At 36.0% G+C, this 13,318-nt stretch overlaps 2 protein-coding genes across 2 annotated transcripts; both read left to right on the forward strand.

Annotated features, from left to right (window-relative positions):
• The first annotated feature begins 694 nt into the window (after positions 1–694).
• Positions 695–9,177, forward strand: LOC127628492 (spermidine synthase-like). The gene is made up of 8 exons (XM_052105271.1): positions 695–936; positions 1,867–1,987; positions 2,181–2,273; positions 3,466–3,619; positions 3,727–3,810; positions 4,823–4,968; positions 7,020–7,142; positions 7,225–9,177. Exons 1-8 carry the CDS (start codon positions 806–808, stop codon positions 7,240–7,242), a joined length of 870 nt encoding a protein of 289 aa, XP_051961231.1. The 5' UTR covers positions 695–805; the 3' UTR covers positions 7,243–9,177.
• A 2,572-nt stretch (positions 9,178–11,749) lies between these two features.
• LOC127628496 (somatostatin-1B) lies at positions 11,750–13,020 on the forward strand. The gene is made up of 2 exons (XM_052105275.1): positions 11,750–11,957; positions 12,296–13,020. Exons 1-2 carry the CDS (start codon positions 11,856–11,858, stop codon positions 12,527–12,529), a joined length of 336 nt encoding a protein of 111 aa, XP_051961235.1. The 5' UTR covers positions 11,750–11,855; the 3' UTR covers positions 12,530–13,020.
• Positions 13,021–13,318: the final 298 nt, after the last annotated feature.

Genomic DNA, 13,318 nt, shown 5'->3' on the forward strand with positions numbered 1-13,318 from the left:
TATGTAATCTATATTTGTCTTCTTTTTTTTTTTTTTTTGTATAATTTCTGAAACAAAAAATAAGAGCTTGTGTCATTGGGTTTCATCAATAAACACATGCTATCCTAAATGTTATGTGAAACAAAGGATATATATATATATATAAACTTGTTTTTTGACCAGCATTTGTACTGTGTAAAAACGTTGTAACCAACCATTGTTAAAAGTAATTCTCTCTCACTCACTCACTCACACACACACACACACACACAAACTGATATTAGATGCCGTTAGGACCAAACACGTTATTGCGCTAAAAAGGTATGACGCAGCACAATAAACAGAACACATGTGTCTCGAGAGACGTTTTAACGCTGAAGTTATTTTGCACAGCGTGTAAAAAAAACACGGCGCTCTTGCGCGAGACGTTGAAAAGCGGTCAAAGACATCCGTCTAGCGCATGTTTACGTACAAAAACGGGGACAGACGCCAAAAAAAACTTTTGTGTGAACGGCTAAGACCCGACTTTACTGTGGGTGTGGGCGGCTCATCTTCACCAGCACATACCCAACCTTGCTCTCACAGACCGCTGCCGTCGACGCCCCGCCCTCTCAAAAAGACGCGCCCTGAGGCCTTTGTTTGACGTCAGCCTACTCCTATTGGTCACCTCTCGTGTCTTACGGTTTGGTTGCATTGCAGAGAACACCCACAACGTGTCATTCGGCGTTCAAGAAATCCACGTAACTAACTTGGTGTGAGCACTCACTGAACTAGTTTGATCAGACTGGTTCATTGCACCGGTGCTTTTATTTTAGATCCCCCAGCAATGGACAGCATCAAAGACGGGTGGTTCACCGAAACGTGCACATTATGGCCTGGTCAAGCGATGAGTCTTCAAGTGGAGGAAGTGTTGTATCATAAAAAATCCAAGTTCCAGGATGTGATGGTTTTTAAAAGGTGAGGTTTGGCGGAAAGTGGATTGAATTAGCTTGTTTGCTAACTTCCCGTATGTTCTACCAGTGCATAAACAAAGCTCATCGTCAATGTTGTCATAGTTAACAAAGTTATTGCTCAGATGTCTTCTCTCTTCTCTGAGGTGTCCACTGAAATGGCACGTTGGCTTTAGTATGTCTTGCTGTGTGGGTGACTACAGCTAGCCTGCTATCTGCATAGCCTACTATAGGTCTGGCGTGGCATTGAGAGTGCAATAGTATGAGGCTTCATTGTTTTTATGGCTTCCATTTTTATCTTTATATATATATATATAAACTAAATCTGACAAATGTACAGATTAGGTAAAAAATAGTCAAATAGTGCACTAATTATATGCAATTAATGACACAAATGTTGCCTGTGCTACTTAAACTGTATATTGTGTAGTACATTTATTTAAGGAAAAGGATACATTTTATTAATGCATCACATTTCACAGCACGTCATGGCCTTTATCTGTCATTGAAGCACACTTTGTCCTGCTGTAGTAGTGGGATACTTGGCTCATAACGCTAGATTGTCAGCGTTGAGATGCTTCATGCTGTTAGAAATACAGAGGTTTGAGGTAGCTTAAGAATACTGTACATCGGCTGTTCTAGCTTTTAACTCAATATAATCAATTGCTTGGTATGGCACATGCTGCTTCGTTCCCAATAGGATATTTGATACTGATGTGAGTGTGTGATGAGTGGCTGGAGCTGTCATCTGTCATTTTAAATGCCACGTTCTTTAGTTGCAGTGCCTAGTTTACCCCAAAGTAACTCTTTGATCTTTCCCTTTGGCCCATTTGGAATACTTTGGGGTAAATTTGTGTTGCGCTAGGCAGCAGGGCTTCTTTTTCCCTGCTTCTGTTTATGGAATGATCAATTAATGTCAATGCTTGTCTTCATACAGTAAAACATATGGAAATGTTCTGGTTTTGGATGGAGTTATCCAGTGCACAGAACGGGATGAATTTTCTTATCAGGAAATGATTGCAAATCTACCTCTTTACTGCCACCCTTGCCCCAAGAAGGTACCAGATTTATAATAATTGTTTTTCTATACATCACTTTGATGTGTTTAGGAAGAACTGATACCTTTTGGCTGTTTAGAATCTGCTTGAATGAATCCATCTCTTCTTTTTCTTCTAAAATGAATTGACCTGCAACTTCCTGCAAGTTTTATTCACTTATAATTTAGTTAGACTTTCTCATTCCTCACATCAGGTTCTCATTATTGGTGGAGGAGATGGTGGTGTTCTGAGGGAAGTTGTAAAGCATCCATTGGTTGAGTCGGTTGTCCAGTGTGAGATTGATGAGGTTTGTGTCATGTTAAACCTGAACATATTTGTTTTCCCCCCACTGTATGAAATGAATTTTGTTACATTCAAAGAAATCTAGTCTCACTGAAACAGACTTTTAACTATCAGCATAAAGTCTGGTTCACTTCGCAGTTTATTCTTGCCAAGAACCGCTCACTTTTTGTGTGTTATTGTTTTTTGCACAACATTAAGGGGCTTGTAAATCTAAAATCAAAGATGCCAATATAATATACCGCTAATAACCAAGGAGAACATACAGTCAAGCTTGTGGATATTTAGTTTACATCCTATTAAAGGTATAGTTCACCCAAAAAAGCCAATTCTCTCATCATTTACTCACCCTCGGGCCATCCCAAATGTGTATGACTTTCCTCCTTCTGCAGAACACAAATTAAGAATTTTAGAAGAAAATCTCAGCTCTCTTATGTCCACATAATGCAAGTGAATGCAGACCAAAACGTTGAAGCTCCAAAAAGCACATAACGGCAGCTCAGACACAAACCATTCGACTCAAATGGTTTAATCAATGTCTTCTGAAGTGAATCAAACGGTTTTGGGTGAGAACAAACAAAAATGAATCTCCTTTTCTTCGGAACATCTTGTCATTGCAGTCCTTATGCACAATCAGGGTTTTAAAAGCGCTAGATGGCACTAGGAAGTGTAATCAAGCTTGAAACCATGATTGCCAAGGAGACTGCTGATGTCAAGATTTATAGTGTAAAATGAGTTATATTTTGACCTGTTCTCACCCTAAACCTAATGGATAAATTCAGAAGACATGGATTTAACCACTGTAGTCTGATTGGTTACTTTTATGCAGACTTTGTGCTTTTTTGAGCTTCAAAGTTCTGGTCCGCATTCACTTGCACTGTATAGACCTACAGAGCTGTGATATTCAACTATAAATCTTTGTGTTAGGCAGAATAGTCAATACAGGAAGTCATACACATCTGGGATGGCATGAGGGTGCGTAAATGATGAGAGAATTTTCATTTTTGGGTGAACTATCCCTTTAGGTGCCTATAACAAAACTGTCAGTGAATGTACTGTAGGTGTTTTTTGACCGTACTGTCTGAGACTAAAACTAAAGGAAATCAAACACCCTGCTATAAACTGTTGCACATATCTTAAACTTTTATCAGAATTATTAAAAATTGGTATATTTCAAAGTGGATTATATTTTCTTCCAGGATGTAATAAATGTATCCAAGAAGTACCTCCTTGGAATGGCAAAAGGATTCTTTAGCCCCAAGCTCACTCTAAATGTAGGTGATGGATTTGAATTCATGAAACAGAATCAGGATGCCTTTGACGTCATCATCACAGACTCCTCAGACCCTGTCGGTATGCAGCTCTAAGTTTCTTTTTGCATTGGTAAATAATGATTTTGCCGTTGACACTCAGAGAAACGTGATGTTCATTTGTGACCATTTATTTTTTACCTGCCACAGGTCCTGCCGAAAGCTTGTTCAAAGAGTCTTACTATCAGTTAATGAAAACTGCACTTCACGAGGGAGGAATACTATGTTGTCAAGGTTATTATAATTGCTAAATATCACAACTAAATATGTTACAAAGAAATGCACTAGGGATGTGCGGAACGACTAATTTCACTGACGTTTAAACGAAAATCTTGAAGTCGACTAGTCTAAAACAAATCAACCTTCAGAAAACAGTCAAAAAATATGTTTGTGGCCCATTTAAAATATTTAATCTATTCCAAATCCGACGCTAAATTCCACTGAAAAGGGGTGTTTATCTGTGACATACTCGCCTTGCATTATGATCATTGTTCTTTAAATATAGAACATGACACGCAGTCACTGAATCAACATTAGCAAATATTTAACAGAGATATATATTGAAAACAATTGCGCAGGACCAACAGAGCAACCCTAATTGCTCTAACCCAAGTAAAGGTTACTTAACATATTAAAATAGTCAGGACATTGTTGAAAATAATGCACAGGTAGACTAAGCCAAATCTACGAGAGAGAGAGAGAGAGAGAGAGAAAAATGTGCTGAGAAGTTGCATGTATTTAAAAATAGCTATAGGATAGATAAAATAGGCCTGTGATGTAGCCTAGAATAAACCTAATGTACTATAACTATTTTGCTAAGTTTGCTTGTCTAATGAGAAGACATTTTCCTGGTGAGTGAGTTGAGTGAGTTGAGTGAGTTGAGTGAGTGAGTGAGTGAAAGCGCATGCAGCCTGAGGTGAAATTAAACTTCTTATCTGCTCCAGATATCCTCTTATTTTATTTTTATAATATTTGTATTATTAATTCTATTTAAAATATGTAACATTAATATGACTGTAATTTTAAGCACAGCCTAAATATGTAAAATATAAAGCCAAGCGTAAATGTGAAAAAATTATGATCAGTTTAATGGGGGGGAAATATTAACCGACTAGTAATTCCAGTGTTGACCAGCAGAATCAGAACCGTTTAGTCGACCAGTCAGCTAGTCTCGCACATCCCTAGAATGCACAACAATTACCGAATGAAGATTATGCAAACACAATTTTCATTTGGAATTTTCCAGGAGAGTGTCAGTGGTTGCATTTGGAACTAATCAAGGAGATGCGAACCTTCTGTAAGACGCTCTTTCCTGTAGTAGATTATGCCTACTGCACCATTCCAACATACCCAAGTGGCCAAATTGGCTTCATGCTTTGCAGTAAAAATCCAGTAAGCTATCCCTTTATCACCTAGCAATGCTGATCCATTTGTTTGAGTAACATACAATTCCCTTAAAGGAATATTCCGGGTTTAATACAAGTTAAGCTCAAAGGACAGTAGGGCTAAAATGATTAGTCGACGTTATCGGCAATTTCGACAATAAAAAATTGTCAACAAACATTTTGGATGTCGAATAGTGGTTTGATCTCAATTAACGTAACATGAGATCACATTAAACTCTAATGATGAGAGCAGCACTGCAGTTTGCGCCTGACTGAGAAGAGGAAGAATTACACAGATCATGGTCCAGATGCACTCTTAACTTTCAACAAATACAGAAGCACTCTTGTTGTGAAATAAGCAGAGCTGAACATCTTTAAAGGAAACACGCGTTACATCTTAAATGCAGTTATTTTAATGTGATATAGCTTTATTAAAGTTCAAATAATAAGGAAGCTGGTCATGTAAATAACTACAAACTCTGAAACTGGCATTTCTATGTGCGGTCAGAAATCTATTAGTTGCGTGAATGTCCCGATCAAAGGGGGAGAGACTGAAACTGCACCCGGCTGATGAATACACTGTCGCGGGGACGCTCGTCTCTCAAGCACGCACGCACGCTTGCTGCAGCTAGATTATAACGTGTTAGCTCACGATTTATTATTTCTTTATATTTGTCAATGTGCATTTCGTATCGTGAAGAAAATTGGCAATACACAGCTTTATTAATAAGAGAGTATTATTTTTTTTGTGAGTTAAAGATGGACTGAAGTGAACAGAAATGTGAGAGAGGGTAGTCTTCGCCCCAGTACACACTGCAACAAAATACGTTTTTGGCTTGTTATCCAATATAAATATCTAAAACAAAGTACATTGTCTTTACCAGCTATACTGCAGAATAAATAATTGTTATCCGTGTATGTTGTAATATTAAAAATACAAATATTTAAAAATATCTAATAATCCTTTAAAAAAGATGCATTCACCTGAGAAGCAGCATTTAAGATATTTAGACTTGCTTTATGAGAATAGATCTTGAATATAAGTATATTTTGTCTTTACTGCACTCACAGAAGTATAGCCAAGTGAAAAATACACATATACTTACAGTATATACTTAAAGCAAGTCTAAATAGCTTATATGTTGCTTCTCAAGTAAATGTATCTTGTTTTAAGGATTTTTAGACTATGTTAAACGGAAAACAAGACAAAAACACTTGATAACAATAGGATTTTTTGCAGTGAATTTCTTTACTGGATTAAATTTAATAAAAACAATTTTTCCCTTTAATTCAGTGAATGTCATTTAGACGTTTAAAAGATGATTTTTATTTATTTATTTTTGTTAGTAAGCACGTTTAATACAAACTTTTAAGACTGAATAATCAGTTAAGAGCTAATAATTAATCGTTGCAATAATCGCAGAATAGTCGAATAAACGTTTTAATAATCGTTAGATTTAATCAATTTTCAATTTAATCGTTAGTTGCAGCCCTAATCGACAGCATTTAAAAAAAGCTAAAGTTTGATTACAGTGAGGTACTTAAAATGGAAGTGAATGGGGCTAATCTATACTCACTGGTTCAAAAGTATAGCTACAAGACATAAACTATATGCATGTTAACTTGATTTTAGTGTTAAAATCGCTTGCGTAGCTTTACACAGAAAAGGTTTATCCGATTTTTATAACTTTGTTGCCAAGACAACGTAACGCCGTAACTCTATCTCGCAAAAACAACGATTTAAAAAAAACTACAGCTCAAATAACACAAGTTTTAACAGAAAAATGAATGTAAGTGCTTTTATAAAATTTTAAGCTTCACATTTCTGCCTTTTTAAACCCTCCAAAAATTGGCTACATTCACTTCCATTGTAAGAGCCTGACTGTAACTTCGATTTTTGCTTTTTTTGTTTTGTTTTTTTTTAAAGAAAAGGATGAATGAGTCGAATTGTTTTTTGTGGTTCTCAACAATATGCTGCAAATGCTGTCAATTGAGCTTAAATTCTGTTGAACCCAGAATATTCCTTTAAAACTTCAACACTGATTTTATTTTTAATAGAAAACACATTTCCGTGAACCAGTACGAGAACTAACAAGAGACGAGATTGAGAGCATGGACCTAAAATATTACAATCCAGAAATCCACCGTGCTGCATTTATTCTCCCAGAATTTGCCAGAAAGGTGAGGGGCAGTCCAGTATTTTCCATTTGTTGTGCTCTGACACCCATTTCTAACAAAAGTCTATGTTCTGTAATTTACGCAGGTACTTAGTGAGGCATAAATGGCTTCTTGGATGCCATTTTGTGTCATGCTGCCTTCTGTGAAAGCAGAACAAACCCTCACCACAGCTGCAGTACCTCCCACTCTGGATCACTCTCCAGCCTCCTGCTTTCTGACTGATTGGTCAATGATCTGTTTCAAGTGGAAATGCCTTCTGTGGGAAATTCTCTGTATTTACGTATGCCTGGTCCCAGCAGTACTTCACGTCTTATGAGTTGGTTTGTTTCCTATATACCACTGCCCACATCAAACTGTCAGAAGTATACAGAAAGACAATCAATACATGCATTATGACAGATTCCTCAGTCTATTTATGTTTTAACAGTTCTAGCTTGGCAATACTCCATTTAATAAGCATATTTTACATAATAATCTAATGGAAGGGAAATCTCATAAGATTTTGCATTTCTACTGGTGGGAATCAACAGAACCAGAGCATCAGCATGCCTCTTCTGTAAACCCTTTCAAAGACTTTCAGGTAATTGTACATATTTTGTTAACAGCAGGCTCTCCCTCTCAAACTGGAAATCATTTCCTGCAATTGTTTAAAATGATTCAAAACATGAATGCTTTTTGTTTTGTAAAGATGGCATTGGGGTCTCTGCAGATGACTTGTGTGGTCTTGCTCTCATGAATAGTTATGTAACTCTAGTTACATGAGTCATGTTTGCTTGACGTGATTTATATAGAGCAAAAACAGTATGACGTTTACATACACCTTAGCCAAACACATTTAAACTCAGGTTTTCACAATTCCTGACATTTAATCGTAGAAAACATTCCCTGTCTTAGGTCAGATAGGATCACTACTTTATTTTAAGAATGTGAAATGTCAGAATAATAGTAGAGAGAATTATTTATTTCAGATTTGATTTCTTTCATCACATTCCCAGTGGGTCAGAAGTTTATGTACACTTTGTTAGTATTTGGTAGCATTGCCTTTAAATTGTTTCACTTTGGTCAAACATTTTGGGTAGCCTTCCACAAGCTTCTCACAATAAGTTGCTGGAATTATGACCCATTCCTCAAGACAGAACTGGTGTAACTGAGTCAGGTTTGTAGACTTACTTGGGCGCACACACATTTTCAGTTGTGTTATGAACCAGACTTGTGGAGGTCCACAAATAATGTTTTTTTCTGAGGTCTTTGCTGATTTCTTTTGATTTTCCCATGATGTCAAGCAAAGAGGCACGGAGTTTGAAGTTAGGCTTTAAAATACGTCCACAGGAACACCTCCAATTCAGGACACCACCAATCAGAAGATAACTGTCTAAAGGCTTGACATAATTTTCTGTAATTTTCCAAGCTGCGTAAAGGCACAGTTAACTTGGTGAATGTAACCTTCTGACCCACTGGAATTGTGATATAGTCAATTAAAAGTGAAACAATCTGTGTGTTAATTGTTGGAAAAATTACTTGTATCATTCACAAAATAAATGTCCTAAACGACTTGCCAAACCTATAGTTTGCAAATCTGTGGAGTTGTTAAATGAGTTTTAATGACTTCAACCCAAGTGTATGTAAACATCAGACTTCAACTGTAGGTGTTTGGTATGTAGCTTTTTGAGAGATGTGCTATCATGTGTCTTTTGCAAATGTATGCTTATTGTCAATGGAAACTGGGTGGAACGGGGTTTCCTTTTAACTTGAAATGAAATATCTTTTAAGGATACTCGAAGTCTCAAGATACTGTCTTAATATTGAACCTGGTTATGGATTGAATAGGAATATTAGCTGTACGTCAAGATAAAATGATAACGGTGTGTTTTATGATCCTATATCTTTTAAGTCTAGTTGCATAGGCCACACTTATTTTGTACTGTTGTCAAGTTTTACTGTATGAAAGGGTTTATCTGCCCTTTTTATCATTTTGTGTTCATGATGTACATTTCATTTTGTGAATTTCATAAATTCTTTTGAAATAATAATAAAAAGTGTGTAAAAAATGAAATGTGTTTTGTTAATTACCCATCAAACGTAATTCAATTCTGTTAAAATAAATGTTTTATCTTCATTACGAATGCGTGATTGTGCAGTTCTGACCACCAGATGGCTTCATTTGTCAGGAAGTTCAACCCACAAATGTCGCGCCACTAGTTGAATGCACAAGACGCTTGTGAGAAGAGTAACACGAGTGGCATTTAATTGTCAGACTTCAAATACTTTCCAGGTAAATATAAAATATTTGTTCTAGCATAGGGTGTATCTGTATTGTTTCTGGCGTAAATAACATTCTTGGAAATGATCTTTTCTTTATATTTATAGTTCAGAGCTTTTAACCAAACACTCCCGACATCAATACGTAAGCTTAAGATTGTCAATATATTAAAAAGTACAAACCTTAAAAATGCAAAACTATGAACTGTAGTTTATTATAATATAGGCATACCTGCTGCAGTAGTTATACAATGAAAAAAAAATATATATATATATATATATATAATACACACCAATAGCATGCACAAATTAATACATATTTTATATGAAATTCCAAGTGCAAATAAATAAAGCATTAAGGGATCAAATTATGGTAATTTATGCTAATTTCACTTACTGTAAACAGTATAGTGGTATAAATTTGCACAATGTACATGGTTACTGTAATGAAAAGTTTAGCAGATCATTTACTTGTTAAGCAAGCCTAATTTTGCCTTTAAAATGAGAATTATGAAGTCATCAAAACACCTGATGAGACAACAGCAGAATGATAGATTGGTGGATTCCTCTGACGCCAGACATGTTTGAAGTTGGTTGGCAAGTGAACGTATTATTTGTTTGGCAGTGGTCAATTGGCATGAATTCTTCAAACGCACTTTATCATGATTCAGCTTGGGGCAGTTCATCTCAACGCACTGTTAATCTTTAAAGAGCCCCGGGCCCCGAAGTCTGCCCATGTCTGTCTGCTGTGAAAAACGTGCTAAAGCACGAGTATTAGGTCTCCTGGCTAAGTGAATTCAGATGGGGGGTGTGTATGCATATCCAAAGAGGTGTCTTTCAGATTCTGTGTGGGTGCCAGGAAGCTGACCAGAATGAGAACAGGGGCCCAAAAGCCAATTATCAAATCACAAATTTCATTTTTCACTTTACCTCACTGATTACAGGACATTTCTCCTTCTAGTGTAATTAAACACTGTGGAACACACACGGGTTACTTAAGCATGCATGCTGCATTACAAATGAGATATTATGCTATCTGCACAAACATTTCAGCTAAAATATTAAAAACACCGAACCCTTAAAAACATAACTTCTTTTTAGGCTTCTTATGTGCACATTAATTTCCCTTCTATTATTCAAATAATTCAAATATATGCTTCCATTTAATGTTCAGCAAACCTTCTGTGTATTGTTATGCACAAACAGCTTTGACAACTTTTTTAGGAAAATCTATACTTTCAGAGTACACTATCCATGTGGTTATCATACAAATGTGGTCTTTAAATAATTGTTAGTAGTATTGCATTGTCTTATGTTTTCATTAGATTTACTGATGTTGTAGTACTGACTACTGCTGTTGTATTTCTTTACATGTTATTTTCTTATATTATTATTTGATATCCTTTCAAGATATTATTTTGTTATTTAAAATGTATACCTTATTTATGATTGCTTTAGCTTATGTTTTTATTAAACTTATTGCTGTAGTTTTGACTTATCCATAATCTTTTTCCTTTAATGCTTATGTTTATTTTTATATTACACGGTATGTATTAATTTAAGATTAGATTTAGGTTTAAGGTTATGTTTTAATACATTTTATAGTGTATTTAAGATTAAGATTTAATTGGAAGATTTTTAGATTGCAGTTGAATTTTGATAACATTTTTATTTCTTGTTATTCACACTGCTCTTACCTTCTATGTGTGAATCAAAACATCCTTTTTCTTTCTCCTTAATAAAAATAAAAACTGTTTTCTCAGCTGTTCTGTGTGCCAGAGAGTTCAATGGCAATCTGAAAGAGGAAGAGTAGTGCTGGTGAATTACAGGCTGAAATGAGAGAAGAGTGGCATAAAAATCACCGTATGCAACAAAACGGGTTAGTGTGATTTCCTTGTGAAACTCTGTATTGATATCACAATACCACTGAGTGAGAACTTCACATAATTACAGTGTATGTGCACCTGCCGTACTCCATCAATATGGTTCATTGCCTGCACACCATTTTGCTCTACATAGATGTAAATTATAATTAGCATTAAAAATGAGAGGCCCACAGAACTTTTCAGAATCACTTTGCGCTTTTGGCAGATTCATCGTGAGCAACGTTTTTCTTTTCTTCCTTGCCTCCACTGAAAATTAGGACCATTTTTAGAGCTATGACGTGAGCATGGTGGCGCAGTCCTCTGCACCAGCGTCTCTGGTTTGTTGGGGGGTTAACTACTCAATGCTTTCGTTAGTCCCTAAGCCTCCCACTCCCCAACCCCTTCCCTTCATCCTCCAACAAATGCGTCAGTAGGGGACTGGTATATAAGACCCTGCCACCTGAAGCTCTCAAAGACCAAGATCCCTCCAGCTTTACTCTGCAACAGGAGCTACATCGTCTTTGAAGTTTTTGCTCCGGTTTTTGCCTGATCTTTGCGCACTTTAACTTTTGCTCACTCACATTTAGTCAGTATGCAGTTTTTGTCCAGCCTAGTGTCTCTTTTGCTGGTGCTGTACAGTGTCAGAGCAGCAGCTGTGCTTCCAGTGGAGGAGAGGAACCTAGTACACAGTAGGGTGAGTGGGTGCCAAGTATACTACACTACATCTGAGATGTCTGTGTGTTTTTTTTTCTTCTTCAGTGATTCAGATTTTCATTTGGTTGAGTTATAGATTTGATGGATTTACCATGCAAATCTCTTGTATCTTGCTGTTCAACATCCTCAAGAAACCATTCTTTAACTTTAATTTTCATAATATTAATATTAGCATTAAAAGTAGTATTACTACTAGAATAGTAGTATATTCTAGAAGCTACTTAGTTAAGTAGATAGGCCAACACTTTTATATTACTTTGAAATCCATTTTAAAACCTTAAAACATCATATATCATTTTCAACACATTTTCTCATCAGGAACTAAGTAAAGAGCATAAGGAGCTGATCCTAAAGCTGATTTCTGGGTTGCTGGATGGAGTAGATAACAGCGTGCTTGCTGGGGAGATAGCACCAGCCCCGCTGGATGTGGAGGAGCCCCTTGAGTCCCGTCTGGAAGAAAGGGCAGTCTACAACCGGTTATCACAGCTGCCACAGCGTGACCGCAAAGCCCCCTGCAAAAACTTCTTCTGGAAGACCTTCACATCGTGCTAACAGCTCAAGCCCTGCAACGATTCTGCACTACTCACTAATACCTGACATGAACTGTGTAGACCTCCACTGTACACACCATCTCCAGTGTCTGAAGAAAGATCTCCGGGGACTTACTCTGACACAGTCTGTTTGTTAAAGACATTGATGATTATATTTATTTATTTTGTTTATCAATTCTTTAATATATTTATGGACTTTTTTGTTATTCAGCATTAAAAAGAATAAAGCATGGTTAAGCATGTTTGCTGTTTTTGATAAAACATGTCTCATTCAATGTGGTCAACATCAAGAAAAGCATCAAATTATGTTATCCTGACTGTTGAATAAACATAACATATATTATTATAGTCAACATGTAAGCATTTCCCTACAATAATAGATGGCAAATTTTAAATACAGTATTGTTTTAATGCCATTTTCACAAACAGTGGTTGTTTGACACTAAAAATATAAAATTAATCAATTTACAGTTTTTGTGGTGATTATGGTTTTTCATTATTCTTCTGGTCATTGCCTAATACTTTTTTACTGGCAAATTCAAATAAATATTGTTTTTTTTCTTTGAGTCAGGGTAAACGTTTGCCCCCCCAAAATCTTTAAATGCTTGTAAAAAAATAAATAAAAAGAAATCCAAACTTCCTAAATAGCTAACACAATTAAGTATGTTTAAGAGAATCAATATCATGCATGCTGCCATTTGTAAGGTTTCAAGTACATACATAAAGTACTTGTATTTTCAACATAGCCAAAGTCTATTTAGCTTTAACAATTACCAAAAGTCTTAAATGC

Source organism: Xyrauchen texanus, chromosome 35 (assembly GCF_025860055.1).
Source record: "Xyrauchen texanus isolate HMW12.3.18 chromosome 35, RBS_HiC_50CHRs, whole genome shotgun sequence".
In the NCBI taxonomy this organism is placed as follows: Eukaryota; Metazoa; Chordata; class Actinopteri; order Cypriniformes; family Catostomidae; genus Xyrauchen; species Xyrauchen texanus.

Coding starts and splice junctions, on each gene's coding strand:
- LOC127628492 (XM_052105271.1), top strand. CDS start 806: ATGGACAGCATCAAAGACGGGTGGTTCACCGAAACGTGCACATTATGG. Junction 1,988..2,180: donor GCCACCCTTGCCCCAAGAAG/GTACCAGATTTA, acceptor TCCTCACATCAG/GTTCTCATTATTGGTGGAGG. Junction 2,274..3,465: donor TCCAGTGTGAGATTGATGAG/GTTTGTGTCATG, acceptor ATTTTCTTCCAG/GATGTAATAAATGTATCCAA.
- LOC127628496 (XM_052105275.1), top strand. CDS start 11,856: ATGCAGTTTTTGTCCAGCCTAGTGTCTCTTTTGCTGGTGCTGTACAGT. Junction 11,958..12,295: donor GGAACCTAGTACACAGTAGG/GTGAGTGGGTGC, acceptor TTTTCTCATCAG/GAACTAAGTAAAGAGCATAA.